Source organism: Vitis vinifera, chromosome 19 (genome assembly GCF_030704535.1).
Source record: "Vitis vinifera cultivar Pinot Noir 40024 chromosome 19, ASM3070453v1".
NCBI lineage: Eukaryota > Viridiplantae > Streptophyta > Magnoliopsida > Vitales > Vitaceae > Vitis > Vitis vinifera.
Genome location: NC_081823.1, coordinates 5,158,071 through 5,180,635, shown reverse-complemented (window position 1 = coordinate 5,180,635; position 22,565 = coordinate 5,158,071). Strand labels below are relative to the sequence as shown.

General features: G+C 33.6%; 1 protein-coding gene and 1 pseudogene across 3 annotated transcripts; both read right to left on the bottom strand.

The window, feature by feature from the left end:
* On the bottom strand, nt 1-8,365 carry LOC100252089 ((-)-germacrene D synthase-like; annotated as a pseudogene).
* Nucleotides 8,366-15,341: 6,976 nt separating this feature from the next.
* Nucleotides 15,342-22,070, bottom strand: LOC100854699 (V-type proton ATPase subunit c''1-like). 3 transcript variants are annotated; one of them, XR_009465281.1, is made up of 4 exons: nt 21,634-22,070; nt 18,234-21,458; nt 17,914-18,124; nt 15,342-15,913 (listed from the first exon to the last, which is right to left on the bottom strand). XR_009465281.1 is itself a non-coding variant. In XM_059735416.1 (4 exons), the coding sequence occupies exons 1-3, from the start codon at nt 21,744-21,746 to the stop codon at nt 18,034-18,036; spliced, it is 375 nt and encodes a 124-aa protein (XP_059591399.1). In that variant the 5' UTR covers nt 21,747-22,069; the 3' UTR covers nt 15,342-15,913; nt 17,914-18,033. The 3 variants fall into 3 exon arrangements, 1 of the variants encoding a protein (XP_059591399.1); XM_059735416.1 differs by having other exon boundaries at nt 18,234-18,404; nt 21,634-22,069; XR_002029130.2 differs by lacking the exon at nt 18,234-21,458 and having other exon boundaries at nt 21,634-22,054.
* Nucleotides 22,071-22,565: the final 495 nt, after the last annotated feature.

Sequence of the window (22,565 nt, the reverse complement as noted above, 5' to 3'; positions counted from 1 at the left end):
CTACAATATTGGCACAGAATCGATTAGCATGGAAGTTACGAAATCTTTTAGAACAGTCCTAGAATGAGTATAGCCATCTTCGTTCTTGTATATAACATCTATAACCCGTGAAAGATTTAGAACCCGCGTGAGGATGGTCATTGGAACAGCTGTTGGGATGAGGTACTCTTCATTGACATCCTTCCATGCATTTGTTACTTGTTTATTAAATTCCTTGTGTGTTTCCTGCTCCGAGGCACCATGTTGCTTCACGTGACATTCAACAGCTGAGGCAACATGTTCTCTGTTTTGTTCAAACTACAAAATTAGAATCATAGAGGTTATTGGAAACTAGAAAAATATAAAAATAATTGTTTGAGCCATTTTTGAATTCAGAAGTCATAAGGTCTGCCATACCTTAGGGGAAACCATATCATCCATGAGCCTGCAAATTATTGCTGAAGCCCTGACAATCTTAGGTTGACTGAAGACCCAATCGAAAGTTTCTTCTGTCACTGCATCTCCCATTCCAACAAACGATGTGGTCGCCAGCATGGAGTATGCAGAGGTAACTAATGCCACAGACATATACTCCTCCATGGTTGGTATTTGTTGTACTTGAAGCCATTTGGCTTCCTCATGATATGCTCTGATTTTTCATCTGAAGAATGGATTTGGTTTTTATTTCATCAGTACTGTTATTAGGCTTATTGATTGTTCAAGTATAATAAGCACAGACAAGCCTTACTGCTTCTTTCGCATAGTAGAGCCGATATGATCTTCCTTCCTTGGCCATTTCTTCCTCAATTTCACTGTATACATCTAAGAGCGCTCGATAACACACTCTCATGTACTCTGGTAGTTGATCTATGGCACTGATATCCCACCTGAAAGTCAAAGTAGCTGGAACGATAAATGACTATGCAGAAGATGAACTTTTAACATAAATATACAAAAATTGGAGTCAACAATGGGATCGAAGACCAAATATCAAGAAGTGTATGAATTAAACCTCTCAACTGCTTCAGTGAAGAGCTTGAGTTCTTCGAGTGTACCATACACGTCATAGATGTCATCAATGACAGAAGTCATGGCTATTACTTCAGTCAGAATCTTCTAGCCAAGAAAAACTGGGGCTCAAAGTACACCCCCAATATCCAAAAGTAGCACTCCACCACTCGATCTCTTGCAAAAGGAAGCTTGTGTGCAAAGTCTAAATCTTTCCACCACCTAAAATACAGTGCAATTCAACGGAACTGGTCAAGTTAAATATAATTCCTTAATTTCAAACTTCAAACAAACAAAGTAGGCAGTCCTACATAATTACGAACTTACGCGGAAATCTCACTTAGCTCCTTCTGGTGTAATTTTTGTAATAGGTTGAAATCCAACTTTGCTAGCTTCAGTAGAGCTGTATTATGAGAATCATCGGCTTGGTATATTGAAAAATAATGCCTGGCCTCTAGCCTAGTTAACCCCTTTCGGATGGGCTGCTTTAGGGCATGATCTACTTCTTCAGCAAAAGGATTTGAAGAGTACTTTGCCACGGACTGAAGGTGAGTGGTACAGAAAGCAAGTGCTTCATCTAATATGTCTTCTCCATGTACCTTGAGATGTGTAGCTTCATACGAGCCTAACATCCCCCGCACATTGCTGCTGAGGGATTCCTTGAAGTTTCCCTCACTATTTTTGAGCTTGTTGAATACGCATCTACTTCACAACACACAACATAACTAGGAGTTTCAAATTTGTAGATGATGTTCATACGTATACCTAAATATTGCATGTGTATTAAGTTTCTTCGCATGATAACTAATGGAAGTGTATCATAGTTTTGAGAAAACTGAAGATATGATGGAAAAGACTCACCACATGAAACATTGTACCCTTGTTGTCTTAGTAACCGAAGTCGAAGAGCCGCAGTATAAGCATCATCATCTTCTTCAGCAGAGATAACGTAACCATCGAACACGAGTTGTAATGCTTCATCAATCTCACTCTCAAGATGGTAAGCCACACCTAGCCTCTGGATTGCATCAATCAAGAGCAACTTTTGCTCGGAATCATCATCATCAGTGATTAGCATCTTCCTCACTTCTTTCAGTTGTTGAACTTGTTGCTCTAAATAAGCATGAGTGTTCTGCACCACTAAATTGAAGCAATTAATAAAATAACACAACTTTATTTTATGATGTCACAGCATTCTAATTACACTAGGGAGTCCCAATAGCTAGCATGGGTATACTAGTTAACAATGGTCGGTAGCTAGTAGACAAATATCTTACCGTGCATTCAGAAGCATAAGGAAATGATTCCCCCAAATGCTAGGATGATAATTTGAACAGCGCCGAACAACGGCGGAGCTGACATTTTTCTACTTTGCCTTGAAAGTTGGTTATACTATTGTCCGATGCTTTTGCCTCAACTTCAGTACTCACGTATTTATAGGGCTCTAATCCAGAGCAAAGTGGCCATAAACTGACCAAATTGCATGTAAAAGACATGCACAACATAAGCATAAGCCACACACGTAAACCACAACGTGAAGGCTGACATTTTGAGGTAAGCTAGAACTTTATTTTTTCTTCCAGGTGACGACCTCAAGAAAATGTTCTTTTGAAATTAGACAATTAAAGACCACTCTTCATTTTTCAGAAAAATCGTTACCGGTGCCATTCCCTAAAAAGAACTTGGTTTGAATTTTTGTGACAAGCTTGTGTGACTAGCTTGTTCAACAACATGCTTTGTAATGATTGGTGGAAAATTATAAAAATATTCAAAATTGTAAAATCAACATTAAAACATTTGTTATATATTTTTTAAATTAAAAAATAGTTAATGTTGCCACTAGGAAATTTATTAAAGTATTAATATTACAAAACATAAAAAATAACTAATATTTATGTAGAGGATATCTAAATTAAGAGTTATAGGAACGTACTTGGATTTTATAGATATATCGTAATATATAAAAAAAATCAATAAATATTTTAACAAAATCGATAAAATGAAAATTGATCAAAACTTATAAAAATATTACAAAAATAGAAAAAATGATAAAACAATTATAATACTTATTAAAGTTGTTTTATTAAAGAAATTAATATATATGCAATAATATGTGAATTTTGAAAACATATTAATAAATTTGGAACATTATGTAATAATATTTGAAAATATATTAATATTAAAATGATAATATGTTTAGTTTGAATATATTGAAAGACAAAAAGAAATGATAATATTTAAATAAATATTTTTATTTATAAATTTATATTTGTCTTACATTAATTAGTATATAAATAAATAATAAGATAATTAAAATTAACTTATTTATACTAATTTTATTTTAATTAATTTATATTATAATATATATTAATAATTTAGCAAAGATGTTATGACTTATAATATATATACAATTTCTAACAAGGAATCCCACATCTAAACTTGGAGAGAGAAACAATGTTGATTTGATAGATGTTGCCCCTTTAACTGCCTTAGGAATTAATGGGCGGGTCAGGTGGGCTAGGTGGGCTGATCGTCCAAATTGGGCCCAATGGACCCCAGCAGATTTAGAAGAGATACAATTGATTTCTGGTTCATTATTTTATAAGTTATTTTTAAAAATTAGTAGGCTCGTTAATGAAACCAATGCCTTAATTCTTGCTTGATTTGGAGTTTGTTTGCATAACCGAAAAAATTTGCAAAAATATGATATATGCAAAGAAAAAACTAACTAGGTAATTGAAAATGAGTTTCATAACTTTTTAATACTAATTAAATCGATTTTTGAGCTTCAAATTACTTTTAAAAATCAATATTTTTTTTATATATCAAGTATAGCATGATTTGGAATTTTTTTTTCTTAATGAAAAATTTTAGAGAAATTAAATTTAGAAAGAAAAAAGAACATTTGTAGTTTAAAATAATATCATATTTGAAAATTTTTTGTATCAATATTGGATTATGATGAGAGAAGAAGAATGGTAACATGTTCAATTTTATTTGCTTTTTATGATTTTTTTAATTTGTTTATATATATTTTTGCTTTTAAAAATTGATAAAAAATAACTTCTATTTGCTTTTTAAAAGTTGTTTTGCATTTCACTTTATTTTTAAAAATTTGAAATAAAAAACAATATTATGAATTAATTTTTAAAACACATGATCAAACAAACTTTTACATTTCGTAATAGAGTAGTAACAACAATAAAACCAATAAGGATTCAAGTCGACTGAAAAATCCTCCTACATACTTTACCTTGATAGTGGCATTTATGATTCCAGAGCAACATTTGAAGATGACATGGAGTCCCGATCAGACATAATAATAATAAGATGTTAGATTATTGGGATGCCAATTTCTTAAGGCAGATCTATCACAATAATTTTGGGCAAAACTATTAACAAATTTAATCCCTAAACACCATTAAAACCTGTAATCATCTCGTCTTCGAAGATGTATGTCAAAAATTGAAGCCCTCAAAATAAGCGGATCAAAGCCCTCAATAGCAAAAATCAAAGCCTAAAACAAAATTACTCAAAGTCTGTTTATTGCATGATTTAAAAATTGTTTTTTATTTTTAAAAACATAAAACTATTTTTAAAAATAAAATAAAATAGAGAATAATTTCTAAAGAACAAGTAGAAGTTGTTATCATTAATTTTTAAAGACAAAATAAAAACATACAAAATTTTTAAAAACCTATAAAGAACAAATAAAATTGAATATGATATCATTCTCTTTTTTATCTCAATAATACCGATATTATAAATGATAAAATATAATATTCCTTTAAATTATACGTACTTTTATAAAAATAATAATAATAATAATAACTTTTCTAAAAGTTTTCATTAATCAAATTGTATTTGATAAATAAAATTTATTAATTTTCAAAAACAATAAGTATTGTTGAAATCATTAATCAGTTTAGTAACTTATATAAATAATTTAAAACTTAAATAGTAAATCAATTAATACGAAGAATTTATGAACAAAAATTGGTTTAAAATAACTATTATTTTTCTTCTATATAGAATCATTATTTTCTAATTTCTTTTCAACCAGACAAGTTTCAAATTAAACAAAATTTAACGTATTGGATTCATTAACAAGTTTACTATTTTTAAAAATAATTTGAAACCCAAATAATAAATTCATTAATACTATAAATTTATGAATAAAATTGGTTTGTAATAGTTTTATTAGTTTTTTCTACTCATAAAGTATGTTTTTATGAATTTTCTCACTATAAAAATGAACTTTAAATCAAGTAATACTTTATATTGAATTTATTAATGGGTTTAACAATTTTTAAAAATAATTTGAAAATAAAAAAATATATCTAAATTTCTAATCATTAAAAAAAAAATAATAGATCAAAATTATTTTATTGCTTCTCCTATGCATACAAATATATATTTTGAATTTAGGAAAATAAATTATAAATTAAGACAAAATGAATAATTTAAATTCTTTAATTATTTTAAAAAATTTTAAGAATAATTTTGAATTCAAAAAATTGATCTAATTAATTACAGATTAAATCAAAACAATTTAAAATATTAAGTAAATGTAATGAATAACTTGACTCATTTACATATTAAAAAAGTTAAACTTTATTCAATATTTATTTTAAATAAAATATTATTGTGGACCCCGCATTTCGACTCAATGCGTTTCCCACTCGATGGCGAAATTCGATTTTGACTTTGAAAAATGATTTTACTGGTTAAGAAAAATTGACTTGGAGTCGCCACTTATTTTTGTTTTATTTTAAAAGGGTAAACAAAATAAGAAAGAAAAACCCTAAGTGTGACTCCTTGTTTTGGAAAAGGTGGTCTGTGAAAAACCGGATCGGGTTCGGGGGTCAGGTTACTTATCGGGAAGGTACGGTAGAGACCGTAGCACCCCTCTAAGTCCCTAAAGTCGGGTCTCTACTAATAAAGTGAAACTGACATGGCAATCGAATAAGAAAGTCAATGGATACTCGCATCAATCATGCATATATGAGAATCAGAATATGTATAGTGAATGATCAGAATGAGTGAATGCGTACCTGGGCAACAAACAGCAACGCGCTATCAAGAAACGGGATTAGTGCACAATTAATGAATACAAAATATAGCTCATGCATATCGGAGTGCGAAACGAAGCTCAAGCGAAATACATTAAGCACGACAATTGACAGTCAAAAAGGGATCAAACATAGGGCCCCCAACAAAGCCCAATTTATTGTTCACTAACTAATCTCACGAATCCCGCGTTTTTAGAATTATGAAGAAACTATTATTGCTTATGTAAAATCAAGAAGATCAGAAGATTATTTAGGAACTGAAATGTGATTAAAAACTATTCGAGCGAAAACTGAATTATTGGAGCTTATTTGAAAATTGGAGTATTTGGAATTAAATTTTGAAGATTAGAGCTCCGGTGATTAAATCGAAATTTGTTAAAGAAAATGAGAAACGGACTTTAGGAAATTGAAATACGAGACCATAGACTTTTGAAAGTTGAATTTATAATAATGATAGTAATGAGGTCTTGAGAGGTTGAATTAATAATAATAATAATTATAAGATTTCGAAAGTCTGAATTAATGATAATAATAACAATAATAAGATTTTAAAGGTGTGAATTAATAATAATAATAATAATAATAAGATTTTGAGAATTTGGATTAATGATAATAATAATAATAATAAATAGATTTTGAAAGTTGAGTTAACAATAATGATAATAAGAGAGTTTGGATTAATTATGATAATAATAATAATAAATAGATGTTGAAAGTGCGAATTAATAATAATGATAATGATGAGATTTTGGAGGTTTGGATTAGTGATAATAATAAATAGATGTTGAAAGTATGAATTAATAATAATGATAATAATGAGATTTTTGAAAGTTCGGATTAATGATAATAATAATAATAATAAATAGATTATGAAAGTTGAGTTAATAATAATAATAATAATGAGATTTTTGGAAGTTTGGGTTGATGATGATAATAATAATAATAAATAGATTATGAAAGTTGAGTTAATAATAATAATAATAATGAGATTTTTGGAAGTTTGGGTTGATGATGATAATAATAATAATAAATAGACTTTGAAAGTTGAGTTTATAATAATAATAATAATAATGAGATTTTGAGAGTTGGGATTAATGATAACAATAAATAATAAATAGATGTTGAAAGTTGAGTTAATGATAATAATAATAATAATGAGATTTTTGGAAGTTTGGATTAATGATGATAATAATAATAATAAATAGATGTTGAAAGTTGAGTTAACAATAATGATAATGATAAGATTTTGAGAGTTGGGATTAATGATAATAATAAATAATAATAAATAGATTTTGAAAATGTGAATTAATAATAATGAGATTTTGAAAGTTGAGTTAGCAATAATAATAATAGGGTTTTGAAAGTTTGGATTAATGATAATAATAATAGTAATGAATAGATTTTGAGAATTTGAGGTAATAGTAATAATAATAATGAGATTCTTGAAAGTTTGGGTTAATGATGATAATAATAGTAATAAATGGATGTTGATAGTGTGAAATGATAATAATGATTAATAATAATAATAATAACAATGATAATAATAATTAACAATGATAATAATAATAGAAACCATAATAATAATAATCAATAATAATAATAATAATAACAATAATAATAATAATTAATAATAATGATAATAACAATGATAATAATAATTAATAATAATAATAATAGGCTTTGAAAAGGGGATAAAGATTGGAAATGGGCCTTGGGCCTTGAAAAGGGGTTAAAAGGGGGTTAGGAAATGGGCCTTGGACTTTATCCTAAGCCCAATATCCCTACCATGGGCAAACCCAAGCTGACATCTATCATCAATGGGCAAGCCCAAGGCAATTAAAGCCTTCACAAACTTGGGCTTCTCTAAAAACAAACCCATATTTGATACCTGGGCAAACCAAAAATGGATCACAAGCTTGGGCTTGGCTCTAAAAACTGGCCCAAGTCCAATGTTAGCATGGGCGGGTCCAGAGACTCATCTCCCTCACCAACTCACCCCGCCTGGCTGCAACTCCCCTCACCCTCTCTCCGCGGCAGCGGCGGCTGACTCCATCACGCCGAGATGAAGCTGGCTGCCGGCACGCGCCGCTTTCTCGGCGCGTCCACGTGCTCTCCCTCTTCTCCTCAACTACAGGGGCGACGGCAACAGCAGGAGCACCACCACCAGCTGGAGCGGCAGCAGAGACGGGAGCGCCACCTCCACCGGAACCAACATTGGCAATGAGGCGAATATGTAAGCGGGGGTGCAATGCCGGGTACTGCATTAGTGTAGGGAACGGGTTGAAGATGGTGAGTTTAAGGGACATATATACGGGTAGGAATGGTGTAGATAGATATGGGTGTGCTGTTAAGGTGGAATGAGAACGTGAACGGTGAGCTTAATGGGTATTTGAATGAGCAAGGCTGGCATGTGCGCATGGGGCTTCATGTGCATGGGAAAGTTAGCAATAAGCGGGTAGGAAATGCATGGAATGGATAGTGGCCGGAATGAGAGATGTGAGACGTGAGTGGTGTTGGACATAATGGGTATGTGCGGCCATAAAAAAAAAAAAACAGAGTATCAATAGCAAAGAGCCAACACAAAAAAAAAACAGAGTATCCAAACACATGAGCCTCATCTTATCTTGAAGTCAGAAGGTTCTCGTACAGGTGGGAAAACCAGGTTGAAACAAGACCCAAAGATATGATTCAGGCATCCAAGGGAGAGGTAAAAAGGAATTGGATCACTCTTAAATGAATTTCATAGGAAGAACAAGGCACATATTATTGATAACACAGTCACAACAATAACAAGGAAAACAGCTGCAATAGGTATGCGGTCCAGAAAATGCACCTGATAAGCTTCCTTTCAGCTGCCAATCAGCAAGAAGACCCCTGCGTTCTTTTTTTTCCACCTTTTTTCCATTTTTCTCTGTTTTCCCTTTAGCTCCTTTTTCTTTGGCTTCTCCCGCAAGCCTCTCTGCTGCCTCTCCCATCAGCCGCACTTCTCTGCTCGAGCCAACCTCCCATCAGCCGCCTGAAAGCAGCCCACTTGAGAGCCGTCCGGAAAAACAGCAAAGAAATAATAAAAGAAAAGTCCCCCCAGCTCCTTGGGGGGGTCTACAATTATTAAAATTTATTATTATTCATTTCTAATAAGACAAATTTACCAGATATTAATATCCTTATATTTCTAATATATACTAAAATGGTATATTTTTTATAAAAAAAAATGTAATTTATAATTTTATTATAATATTATTATTTATGTTTTACTAAAAATTATTTTTTAATTTATTTATAGTTATAAAACTATTTTCATTTTTAATAAGAGCTGAATTAAATTTAATTTATACTATATAAATTAAATTTGTAATATTTAAAAAAATATATTTTTAAAAACAACTTGTCAAACATCCTTATTTTTACAAAACATTAAAAACAAATGTTTTTATTCTTTTACTTGAAAATAGTTTTTAAAAACAAATTTTAAAAAATATGTTCAAACTGACGCTAAATATGTGACATGTCCCAGAAAAATTAGTTTGATATTAAACAACCAATTTTCTTGAAAATCTGAGCTTGAAGTAAATCATGCACTCAGTCTAACATTTCTAACATACGTTTATTCATATACAATATTTTACTGGTGCAGGTTGCCCATGAATCATAACTGAGAAAAGAGCTAAAAGCTACTGCCAGAAAGTCTTCACTACTGCTGAACTTCATAGATTCCATCCAACGCTTGGGATTGGCATACCAGTTTAAAAGGGAGATCAAAGAAGCATTACAGGACATGTATCAAACCTATAATCTGGATGATGATGATAATGATATGACCTGGCCAATGCTTCTCTTTGTTTCCGACATCTGAGACAAGAAGGTTACCATATTCCACCTGGTAAAATCCCGTGACCCATTGTTGTCTAAACATATATATGTCATCTGCGATTACATATCATTGATTTCCATATATATATATATATATATATATATATATGTGTATGTGAAATTTTCACTTAAATAAAAAATAAAAATAAAACAAGTGGGAAATCGTCTTTTTAAGGACAACAAAAATGAGAAATTTTCACTTAAATTGAAAAAAAAAAACACCTAAGTGGAGAGACAATTTCCACACAAAAGTGAGAAATTCAAGAGAGTTTTTCTCACTTCTTAAATATTTCTCATATAAAAAATGGAATTTTAGAAATCGTGTCTTGGAAAGACGGTTTTTTTTTATAAATTTTAAGAGACAATTTTACACTTATAATTTTTTTTTTCTTATTCGGATAAAATTGCAGTATATTTGAAATTATTTTTACTACGATAATTTAGGAATTAATTTTTAAAATTATCGTAATTTTATCAAAAAATCCGCATCGTGATTAAAGTGCCCCACAAAATATAGTTATCACTATTTGATGACATGAGCCCACATGGCATGTCAGTACATCAATCATAACATTTGATTAAAATTGTTAGTCAAATTGATGGGATACATCATACACGTGTGGTTGGCATCGCGATTTAAGTGTCCCACAAAATATAGCTATCACTATTTGATGACATAAGCCCACATGGCATGTCATTATTATATGTTCCCGTGAATACATCGTGGCATTTTGGATTCTTCTTCTACTTTTTATTTCCAAATTATAAATAGAAAAAGTTGTGTTTTCATGGACCAATATGGTAATAATATTGTTTTGAGAACCCAATTTTACATATTTCAAACTTGATAATGTAATTAGAAAATATTTGGAGAATCATGCACTTTCAGCTTATGTGTATTTCAATACCAAAAATACCCTTCATCTTGCCAGCTAAGCGTTCCACATCTGAAAATTCAAAAGAGAAAAACCCTTCGAAAAGCCACAAAACCAATATCTCTCTCGTATTCTGCTTTTCCCCTTCTCTCTCCCATTCTCAATCTCAGAAACCCAAAATGTTGTAAAACCTAACCTCTTTCATTTCTGTAACATTCTCGTCTCCCATTTTTGTAACCTTTTCCCCAAATTACTTGATCCAGAAACCCTAATTTCTGAAACGAAGATCAGATCCGGGGAAAATTGGTAATCAGAATCAATGGTGGGTGCATCGAGCTCATGGTCTCGCGCATTGGTTCAGATCTCACCCTCCACTTTCTCCATCATCGGTATCGCCATCGGCATCGGCGTTTCCGTCTTGGGTGCCGCTTAGTACTTTCTTTTCCCTTCCTCCCCTGCAAAATCCACCAAAATAAAACAACTAATAAAATTTTTGCATTCTTGTCAAACCAGCGGAGGTTTAGGTTAAATCGATACATTATATTTGATTTTTTTTTTTTTTGTTGGATCGTTGTTTTGATGGTTGCGTTATTGCTGCATTTTTAGGGGAATTTATATAACTGGAAGTATTTTAATTGGTGCCATCAAAGCTCCTCGGATTACTTCAAAAAATCTGATTAGATGAGTACTTCAACTTTCTTTCTTTCTTTTTTTCTCGCTGGTTTTATGGATCATTGATGTGGTATTACATTGACTGGCTTATTAATGAGAGGTAACTGACAACTTCCATGTGTAAAAAAAATTGAATTATGCCACCACTTGCTAGATTGTCCGGGCATAGGTTACATGGTCGTAGGATAAGCTGATACGCCTATTTACCATCAATATCAATGAGTGTCAATTCTGAAATCTTACTGAACATACATTTGGACAAATCAATATCAATATTGCGACCAATATTTCAGTATGGTTCATGTTGATATTCTATAATATTATTGGTATTCCTCATTTACTTTGATGAACTGAAGATTTTTGTGCTCATTTCCTATGCAATACTTGCTTGTTTTGAGCTTAATTTGAAGACTCATTCAAGATTGCTGCTAAATTCACAAAGTATCGACACGTTGTTGGTGACTTGGAGGCATGAAGGGGCAATTTAGGAACATAAAAAGGAGTCAGCAGAGAGTGCATAAAAATGATAATATTTTCCACTTTGACGGTGAAATTTCCTATTCCAGCTCATTGGGGTTTAAATCCCATATTATTTTCAAATAGTTGTATTAATACATGCATAATGCTTGTATTGTTAGTCATTTTCCTACTATAGTGGCTATTTTTCATTGCATTTTTGAATAAAGATACTAGTTTTAGATTTTTATTCACATGATTTCTCATTTGCCTAGCCTCATTGCTTATATTGGATTTTTAGAAGTTCTATGCAAGTAACTAAACAATTGTGCCAAGTAGTTGTGGGAGAAAGAGATGGAGAAATCCAAAAAAGAGAATGGATATAAAGGAAGTAATAGGGTAGGTTCTCCTTTTTTGACTTTGCATCATTTACTTGAGTGAAAACACAGTAAGCTGGTACTACTCTTCCATATCTGGAGAAGAAACTTGCAACTAGAAACATCTAACACCCCTTTGATGGCCCTTTGACCCTCTCACGCAATAGTTGCTCTATCTATTTGGCTCTAATTTGACATGTGAAATTTACTAATTATCTATCTTTCTACTTAAAGCATGTCCCACAATTTTTTGTTCATGCATTTGTTGAGAATCATAGGCGTATATATGAAGTGATTATATTGATTATTACTTCATCTGACATGATTTTTCAGTAGTGTAATGCCTGCAACCTTTAACTACCATGTTACAAAATTTTACATCATATCATAGTGAATTATTAAATTCCAAGCCTCGGGCCTTTCTTTGTGACCCTTAGAGTATCCCATTATGTGGTTCTCTTGAGTGCTCAAGAGGTCTACCAAATGTTTTTTGGGACTGTAGCTTAGGTACTACCTTAAGGGCCCTTGGGTACTACTTTAGTGGCCTTGAGGTACTACCTTAAGGGACCCTAGGTACTACCTTAAGGTAAACTTGAACTCAACTTCTCCCAAGCCTCGGGTCTTCCTTGGTGACCCTTAGAGCATCCCATCATGTGGTTCTCTTCAGTGTTGAAGTGCTCCACCAATGGTTTTTTCAGACTGTAGCTTAGGTACTACCTTAAGGGCCCTTAGGTACTACCTCAGTGGCCTTGAGGTACTACCTTAAGGGACCCTAGGTACTACCATAAGGCAAACTTGAACTCAACCTCTCCCAAGCCTTGGGCTTTCCTTTGTGACCCTTGGACCATCCCATTATGTGGTTCTCTTCATTCCACAAGTGGTCCACTAAGGGTTTTTTGGGATTGTAGCTTAGGTACTACCTTAAGGGTCCTTAGGTACTACCTTAGTGGCCTTGAGGTACCACCTTAAGGGACCCTAGGTACTACCTTAAGGTAAACTTGAACTCAACTTCTCCCAAGCCTCGGGTCTTCCTTGGTGACCCTTAGAGCATCCCATTATGTGGTTGTCTTCAGTGTTAAAGTGGACCACCAAGGGTTTTTTGGGACTGTAGCTTACCTTAAGGGCCCTTAGGTACTACCTTAGTAGCCTTGAGGTACTACCTTAAGGGACCCTAGGTACTACCTTAAGGTAAACTTGAACTCAACCTCTCCCAAGCCTCGGGTCTTCCTTGGTGACCCTTAGAGCATCCCATCATGTGGTTCTCTTCAATGTTGAAGTGGTCCACCAATGGTTTTTTCAGACTGTAGCTTAGGTACTACCTTAAGGGCCCTTAGGTACTACCTCAGTGGCCTTGAGGTACTACCTTAAGGGTCCTTAGGTACTACCTTAGTGGCCTTGAGGTACCACCTTAAGGGACCCTAGGTACTACCTTAAGGTAAACTTGAACTCAACTTCTCCCAAGCCTCGGGTCTTCCTTGGTGACCCTTAGAGCATCCCATTATGTGGTTGTCTTCAGTGTTAAAGTGGACCACCAAGGGTTTTTTGGGACTGTAACTTACCTTAAGGGCCCTTAGGTACTACCTTAGTAGCCTTGAGGTACTACCTTAAGGGACCTTAGGTACTACCTTAAGGTAAACTTGAACTCAACCTCTCCCAAGCCTCGAGTCTTCCTTGGTGACCCTTAGAGCATCCCATCATGTGGTTCTCTTCAGTGTTGAAGTGGTCCACCAATGGTTTTTTCAGACTGTAGCTTAGGTACTACCTTAAGGGCCCTTAGGTACTACCTCAGTGGCCTTGAGGTACTACCTTAAGGGACCCTAGGTACTACCATAAGGTAAACTTGAACTCAACCTCTCCCAAGCCTCGGGTCTTTCTTGGTGACCCTTGGACCATCCCAGTATGTGGTTCTCTTCATTCCTCAAGTGGTCCACCAATGGTTTCTTGGGACTTTAGCTTAGGTACTACCTTTAGGGCCCTTAGGTACTACCTTAAGGGACCTTAGGCACTACCTTAAGGTAAACTTGAACTCTACCTCTCCCAAGCCTCGGGCCTTCCTTTATGACCCTTAGACTATGTCATTATGTGGTTCTCTTGTGTGCTCAAGTGGTCCACCTTTGGTTTTTTGGGATTGTACCTTAGGTACTACCTTAAGAGCCTTTAGGTACTACCTTAATGGCCCTTAGGTACTACCTTAAGGGACCTCAAGTACTACCTTATCTAAAGTTTGGTTTTTTGTGACTGGCTTGTTGGTTCAAGTGGGTTTTCCCTATTTTATGCTATCTCTCTCAGTTTGGTACTTCTATCATGCTACATTGAACTTGCCATGTCAAAATTGATGATTCTGTGAAACCTTCTACACATACCAGATATAGGATTCTTAGTGCCTTATTTGTGTTCTAATACAGATATCTATTCATATTTGCATCTACTTGGTGAATTTATTCTATCATATGGTATCATGTAAGACTTGGCTTTCTTGCTAAATTATTTCATTAATTATTTGTTCAGGGAAAATCAGCTAACCATGTGAGTGAAGTAGAGCTTGGAAGGGCTACTTGGACTTTTCTCCATACTCTTGCAGCTCAGGTCTGTTTAAACTTGTTGCTTTGGAGGTTTGGATATGATTTTGACATTATCAATTGGTTGACTTCTACTTAGGTCTCAACTGTCAATTGTTTTTCTGCTGGGTTTTCAACATGACCCATTTTACCAAATCAATTCAGGTTTCTGATTTGATGAATGAAACCAAGTTTCTCATAAACCAGAATGGGTGTTGCTCAACATGCAAGTTGGTTTTGTTTGTGCTAATTTGCAATTGTTTTGTGTTTCAACAGCCTTAATAAACCAATATTTCCTTGTAAGAGAGTTGATGCAAGGTGGGGCAAGCTGAAATGCGAGCTGCGTGCATGTTATCTGCAAGGAACTCCAGATTTTGGTGAAGGATGACATTAACATAATTACCATAAACCATCAACTAATGTTATTGTTTGATTTTCAGTGTTACTATTGCAAATAATAAGAGTCATATGAAATTAATTAATATAGGAAATCATTTGAATGTCTTGTATAACTCTCTTTGGTATTGTATAAAACAAAATCAGTTTCCCTTAACTATTTCAAGGATAATTTCAACAATGGTTGTGAACAACTGGTTTTTTCTTAACAACCAACCAGAACCCAACATCCTTCCCAATTTCCAAAATGAGAAGAACAAAAAAAAAAGGACTCAATAGTAGAACCTACAAATCTAATGTACTATGTTGAAACTTAATTGCCTGAAGTTGAAGCTTTTTCTTGATTATCTGTGGTTGGAAATGGAGGGGTCTGGCCAAATTTCAGTATACATGCAGTTTCATAAACAAGGTGGAGTTACAAAATCGCTTGAGCATCCAAATATGCATCGCATGAGAAACACCAAAAAGATAAATCACTGTTCACAAAGTCAAAAGAGGAAACTAATGGAGTTGGTGTAGAGCTTCCATCCGATGATGTCAAACAAGGATTTGAACTTGTTTTTACATTTAGCTCATTCCCAGAACTCTGAACACCAACCAATAACTGGTGCGGGGGCGGGACAACACCATACACCTTACATGAGGAAGCCCTGCAACAGTGAAAAAATGACCAGAAGTCATTACCTAAATCAAACTACCATATGATGTGAATTTATATAAATTCTAATATACGAACTTATTCATATAGACCGCATATGAAGAAATATGCATAAATTGACGTGATATTGAAAACTGAAAAAGTAATTAAAAACAAAATTTTCCACGACCATCACATGGAACTTTACAGGCTGGTTGAAATTCATATTAATAAACATCAGAATAATACTAAAATCTATACTCATTAAATGAAGTGGCACAATATTTTGTGAGGGATAACAGCTGGTAATGATACAGACCTTTTATTACAACAAAATTATAGTATTTAACAAAGTCTAAATAGAAGCTATCTATGAAGAAAATAATATTCACATTCCCCTCAGACTATATTTAAGAGGGTTAATCAAATTACCTCCAAACCCATGGAGTGCTAGGAACACCATTCTTTGGTTTTTTTTTTTTTTTTTTTTTGATAGACAAAGAGAAGAAAAATGATTAAAACACGCCTAAAAGGGGCGCTCCCCATGTACACAGGCAGTATACAAAGAAAGCCAAACCCAAGGCCACAAAAACAACAACAGACTAAAAAGGAAAACAGCTAAACTTCAACCCCATCACCCAAAAAAATCAGAAAGGAGAGATAGTCCAAGTCCAGAAAAGGTTTAGACCACTCTAGAAGAGACCGAAAAAAGAGGTTTCTTAGACTCGTATCTGACATTTCTTCCTCTTGGAAGGTTCTTCGGTTTCGCTCTCCCCAAATGCACCAAAAGAGACAAATAGGCGCTAATCTCCACGCTGCTTTGCTTTTCTTCCCTAGGCCATAATTTTATAAAGGCTCCCCACAAGACTGATAGGCCTAAAATCCTGCACGTCACTAGCCCCTCCTTTCTTCGGGATAAGTACTAAGAATGTTGCATTAAGGCTTCGGCAACACGCATTCTGCAAGTGGAACTCCTCAAACACCTGCATCACTTCCCCCCCGACAATAGGCCAACAAAACTTCCAGAACGCCAACGTAAAACCATCCGGCCCTAGCACCTTATCACCCCCCAAATCTGAGAGAGCTTTGGTAACCTCCTCCTCCGAAAAGTGCCCTTCCAAACTCTCATTATCCAAGGAGTCAAGAGTTTTAAAAAAGTACCTCATAGTTACTTCTTTTTGCTTCTTCTTTCTAGGACTATGCATTCTATTCTTCATATGTACCCAAAGGTGCCCGTGGGCAGCTTATTATACATACATACATATATATATATATGATTTTTATTACTGATAAAAAAAAAGTATACTCAACTTATAAAATTTATTATCCATCAATTCACCATCCAATATATTTTGAAGGTTCCAACAGTCGAGGTAAAGAACAGAAACTCACACATTTGATAATCATAATTTAGTATACTCAACTTATAAAATTTAGTATCCATCAATTCACTATAATGAATTAATTTCAAAATTTCCTCCCTCCTCACCTCTGATCCAAGTTTCAGATATGAACAAGATTTAAAAATACTGTTTCAATTCACTTAATTATAAATCCAAAATACCCGGTTCCACATTCAAATAAATTGGTACTAGAATGAGCCCTGCCCCACTACTATGTGTGCCTGTTTTCTCCTCCCTCTTTCATAATTTTGACTTGAGCTACTTCAAGGGAAAAACAAAATAACACCTACTTCAAGGGAAAAACAAAATAACACCACAATGTTTTTTTCCTTAACAAAGAAAAATAAAAATATGTTATGCCAATATAAGAACATAATTCTTAACCATTTGATGTTTGGGGCATGTAAGCCATTTCCATGTGAGCCTTAGAAGTTCAGAATAGTGAGAGATTCTCTCTCTCTCTCTCTCTCTATCTTCTTCTATTTTTTATGCAGTAAGGACTTGTCACTTTAAACACATTGATTCCAAAAATAAACAAAACAAATAGAATGTAAAAAAGAGTACTGTCCATTTCTTTCAATATACTTGTAACAGAGAATTAAGGACTCACAAATGAGGGTTGGCATCAATCTTGCTGAAAAAATCTCCACCAATGGGATGCAAAGAGCTTATTAATCTGTTCAGAACAACATCTATATCCACATTGAAATATTGTGTATATGATGAGATGCTAAAAACTCCCTTCCAGTTGCTCATTGATTGTTGTGGTCCATCTCCTTCTGCATGAACCGACATATAGAAAGATCATCTGAACCGACGACCTTTATCCCAAAAAAAAAAGAAAAAAGGAAGTGATTAGAACAGAATGCATTAGGTGCGAAGTCATACTCGTTTCTGAAGAAATATATGCAAGGAAAGCCGGAAACATACCCATAGACAAGGTTGGCAAAACCCATAATAATTCCAGAGGCAAAGATTGCATATCTGACTCTAAGGGACTCTGGTGCATAAATATTGGATGCAGGCACACTCTCTAGCTTTGTTTGAAGAATGATTGCCACAATAACTCCATATATAGCAACAACCTCACAGAATATGACACTAAGAACCGAACACCCCAAAAGAGAAAATGACCAAAAAAATAAGTCAAAACCATCATTTCTTAAGGGGTCTGCATTTTGTAGTATCGTTGTGCATACAGTGCAGCAAAAGAAGTCTAATTTTTGTTCACAAAAAACATTCTACAATTCTCCAAAGTGGAGGATTACTTTCCTTTTCATTTTGTTTTTTCTTATGCTTTGAAGAAAACTTGGATAAGCGCAATGTGTTCATCTCCTATTATGCAACTACTTCGCTAGCATATTAACATGATACATGACTCATCCAACACACAAAAATCCTCTTTTTGGTGTTTTCATTTTCCACCAGGCTTTTCCATGCACACACAAAGGCAAAAGTACCAAGACATTAACTCACCCAAGCCACAAATGGACATCTACATTGCATAGATGCAACTCTGCAATTAAAATAACTACTGTAGGCGACTAGAAAAAAAAATTCCTCTTATTGGCTTTTATTTTTCCTTTTATATTGTTCTCTCAACAATACCAGAAGTGGTCAACTACTTTCAGCCACAATCATAACTTTACTTGGGAAGTGACATATATCAAACATGTGGGAACAAGGTTGGCATAAGGGAAAACAAATAACCGCACTACTCACTGCATGCGAGCTCTAGTTTGGTGGCAATTCATATCTGACCATCATTAGCAAGTGAAGGGGGGGCTTTTTTATAAATGACTTTTTTATAAAATTGAAATCAATGTTGTATACATAACTTTGCAAAATGTGAGTCCAAGGAAGCCAAGAGTCCAACAAGGCAAAAGACAAAAAGTGCAATATATCTGAGTACTAAGAGGATAACTACAACAATATAACTGCATCTGATCCTCACTATCTTTAGATTTGATTCCACTATTTTTTAACTATGCTCTAATAGTTATATCCCCATTATTCCATATCCCATTGCAATTTACAGTTGGTTATTCCATCAAAAGGCCATCTCCTACCACTATTGCAAAGCAACAAGGTTTTTTACACCCTCTTCTTCTAAACAATACTGTGAACAAATTACTGACAATCCTTTCTTCACTGACTACAATGGTGAAGAAAGCCATTATTGCCCTAGGGGCTGATTCCCTAATAGCTGAAATGAACTTGGCATGTATAAAACATTTCCACCCCTTCTTCCTCTGGACCTCTTACCATCCCTTTGCTACCTTGAGTGCATTCTCAAAACCCTCTTCATCCTCTTTCTTCTCTGCCATGCCTTATTCTATGGCTGCACGACAACCTCTTCAACTCTTTTCAATCCTCAGCATTTCTAATTCACTTTCCATAATCCTAATGCTTAGAACCCAATCAAATACAACCAAAGACACCATCTTCTCAATTTCAAGCAATTTCCAATGATTTCAAGTCAAACCCTGATTTGAAATCCAATAGGTCATACACTGATTTATGCCTCAAATGTGTGGAACCCTTACAAGGGTTTTGCCAAATTATTGGCTAGCACAGGCTATAGCCATACTCTTTTGTTTATATGGACCAAAACTCATACCATCATCATCCTTTTTATCACAACCCTGGATTTGCAATTATTCACAAAAAGTATTCCCAACAAATAAATTTGCTCATTTCTTGTTAACATGCTCTACATCAAATAGAGCAGATTGTTTATTTGATAACACTATGAAGGAGTTTGCTCTGTTCTTGTTTCTCTTCCTTTATTTCTTCTTCATGCAATTTTTCAGCATGGTATTCAGCCACTTTAAGCTTGTGTAGACTTTTCAGCCACTTTAAGCTTGTGCCACTTTTCAGCCGCTTTAAGCTTATGTAGACTTTGTCAATTTATTCTTAATAATTTTCTCTTCCTCTATTTCTTCTTCATGATATTTTTGGTATTCAGCCACTTTAAGCTTGCTTTGGTATTCAGCCACTTTAATATTATTATTATTTATTTTTCTAACTTCTTTTGTCCACATCTCAATTTTTATCAGAAATTGATTATAATAACTTGTGATCATATTCCCTTCAGATCACGACTAGGGGCTATACAACCAAAGAAATTAAGAAATTCTTATTATTCCAATTACAGGCATTGTATTGTCTAACATCAACTTCACATGAAGTACAAAGGGAATTAGAGTTTGAAATACAGTTCTAGACCTATTTCAATAGCTGTTATAACTGCTATGACCAGAAGCTTTATGCATATTATTCATTACTCTATTTCTTCCTTTCAGAGACCTTATACCTTCTAAGAGGGTGCATACCACAGGATAATACATCAAGTACTTGAACAGTCAACAAGTACCCATCTTGGATGACAGAGAAAAACAAGAATTTCAAAGATGCATAAAAACTTATAATAAGAACCTCCCTTCACTCCACTAGGCACATATCTACAATGCAAGAGACAAAAAATAAATAAATAAATAAATAAATGGCCGCTAAAAAACACTAGGGTTTCAATATTAATGAATTCCAACACATTGAAGCAGCTGGAATAATCCAAAGGAACAAACAGGTTGTAATCCAAATGAAAAAATAAAAATAAAGTCTATTACAATTCTATAGTGCCGATACTTTGTGAATTTAGCAGCAATCTTGAATGAGTCTTCAAATTAAGCTCAAAACAAGCAAGTATTGCATAGGAAATGAGCACAAAAATCTTCAGTTCATCAAAGTAAATGAGGAATACCAATAATATTATAGAATATCAACATGAACCATACTGAAATATTGGCCGCAATATTGATATTGATTTGTCCAAATGTATGTTCAGTAAGATTTCAGAATTGACACTCATTGATATTGATGGTAAATAGGCGTATCAGCTTATCCTACGACCATGTAACCTATGCCCGGACAATCTAGCAAGTGGTGGCATAATTCAATTTTTTTTACACATGGAAGTTGTCAGTTACCTCTCATTAATAAGCCAGTCAATGTAATACCACATCAATGATCCATAAAACCAGCGAGAAAAAAAGAAAGAAAGAAAGTTGAAGTACTCATCTAATCAGATTTTTTGAAGTAATCCGAGGAGCTTTGATGGCACCAATTAAAATACTTCCAGTTATATAAATTCCCCTAAAAATGCAGCAATAACGCAACCATCAAAACAACGATCCAACAAAAAAAAAAAAAAATCAAATATAATGTATCGATTTAACCTAAACCTCCGCTGGTTTGACAAGAATGCAAAAATTTTATTAGTTGTTTTATTTTGGTGGATTTTGCAGGGGAGGAAGGGAAAAGAAAGTACCAAGCGGCACCCAAGACGGAAATGCCGATGCCGATGGCGATACCGATGACGGAGAAAGTGGAGGGTGAGATCTGAACCAATGCGCGAGACCATGAGCTCGATGCACCCACCATTGATTCTGATTACCAATTTTCCCCGGATCTGATCTTCTTTTCAGAAATTAGGGTTTCTGGATCAAGTAATTTGGGGAAAAGGTTACAAAAATGGGAGACGAGAATGTTACAGAAATGAAAGAGGTTAGGTTTTACAACATTTTGGGTTTCTGAGATTGAGAATGGGAGAGAGAAGGGGAAAAGCAGAATACGAGAGAGATATTGGTTTTGTGGCTTTTCGAAGGGTTTTTCTCTTTTGAATTTTCAGATGTGGAACGCTTAGCTGGCAAGATGAAGGGTATTTTTGGTATTGAAATACACATAAGCTGAAAGTGCATGATTCTCCAAATATTTTCTAATTACATTATCAATTTTGAAATATGCAAAATTGGGTTCTCAAAACAATATTATTACCATATTGGCCCATGAAAACACAACTTTCCCTTATAAATAAACGTTTTTATTTATTTATTTATTTTTTTAAAAAGGTAATGCTTGATAAAAACCAGTAAAAAAATAAAGTATTAAAAAAAATTATTATCTCAAATTTTATATATATATTTAAATGTAAATTTTAAAAATTTATCATTGTATTTTTTAAAAAAAAAATAAACATTAGCAAATATTTTGAATTTCATTCTTCACATTCTTTGTATCATCTCCAATTTTTTTTAGTATTTTATTGTTTTAATTTTTTAAGAATATTTTTTTTTATCATTTCTAAGTCTAATTAGAATTGATAGACAATATAATTGCATTTTCAAGTGAAAATAAATCTTTAAAATGAAAAAAAAAAATATAAAATTTCGAGGTTACAAAGAAGATAAAGAATACATTTTT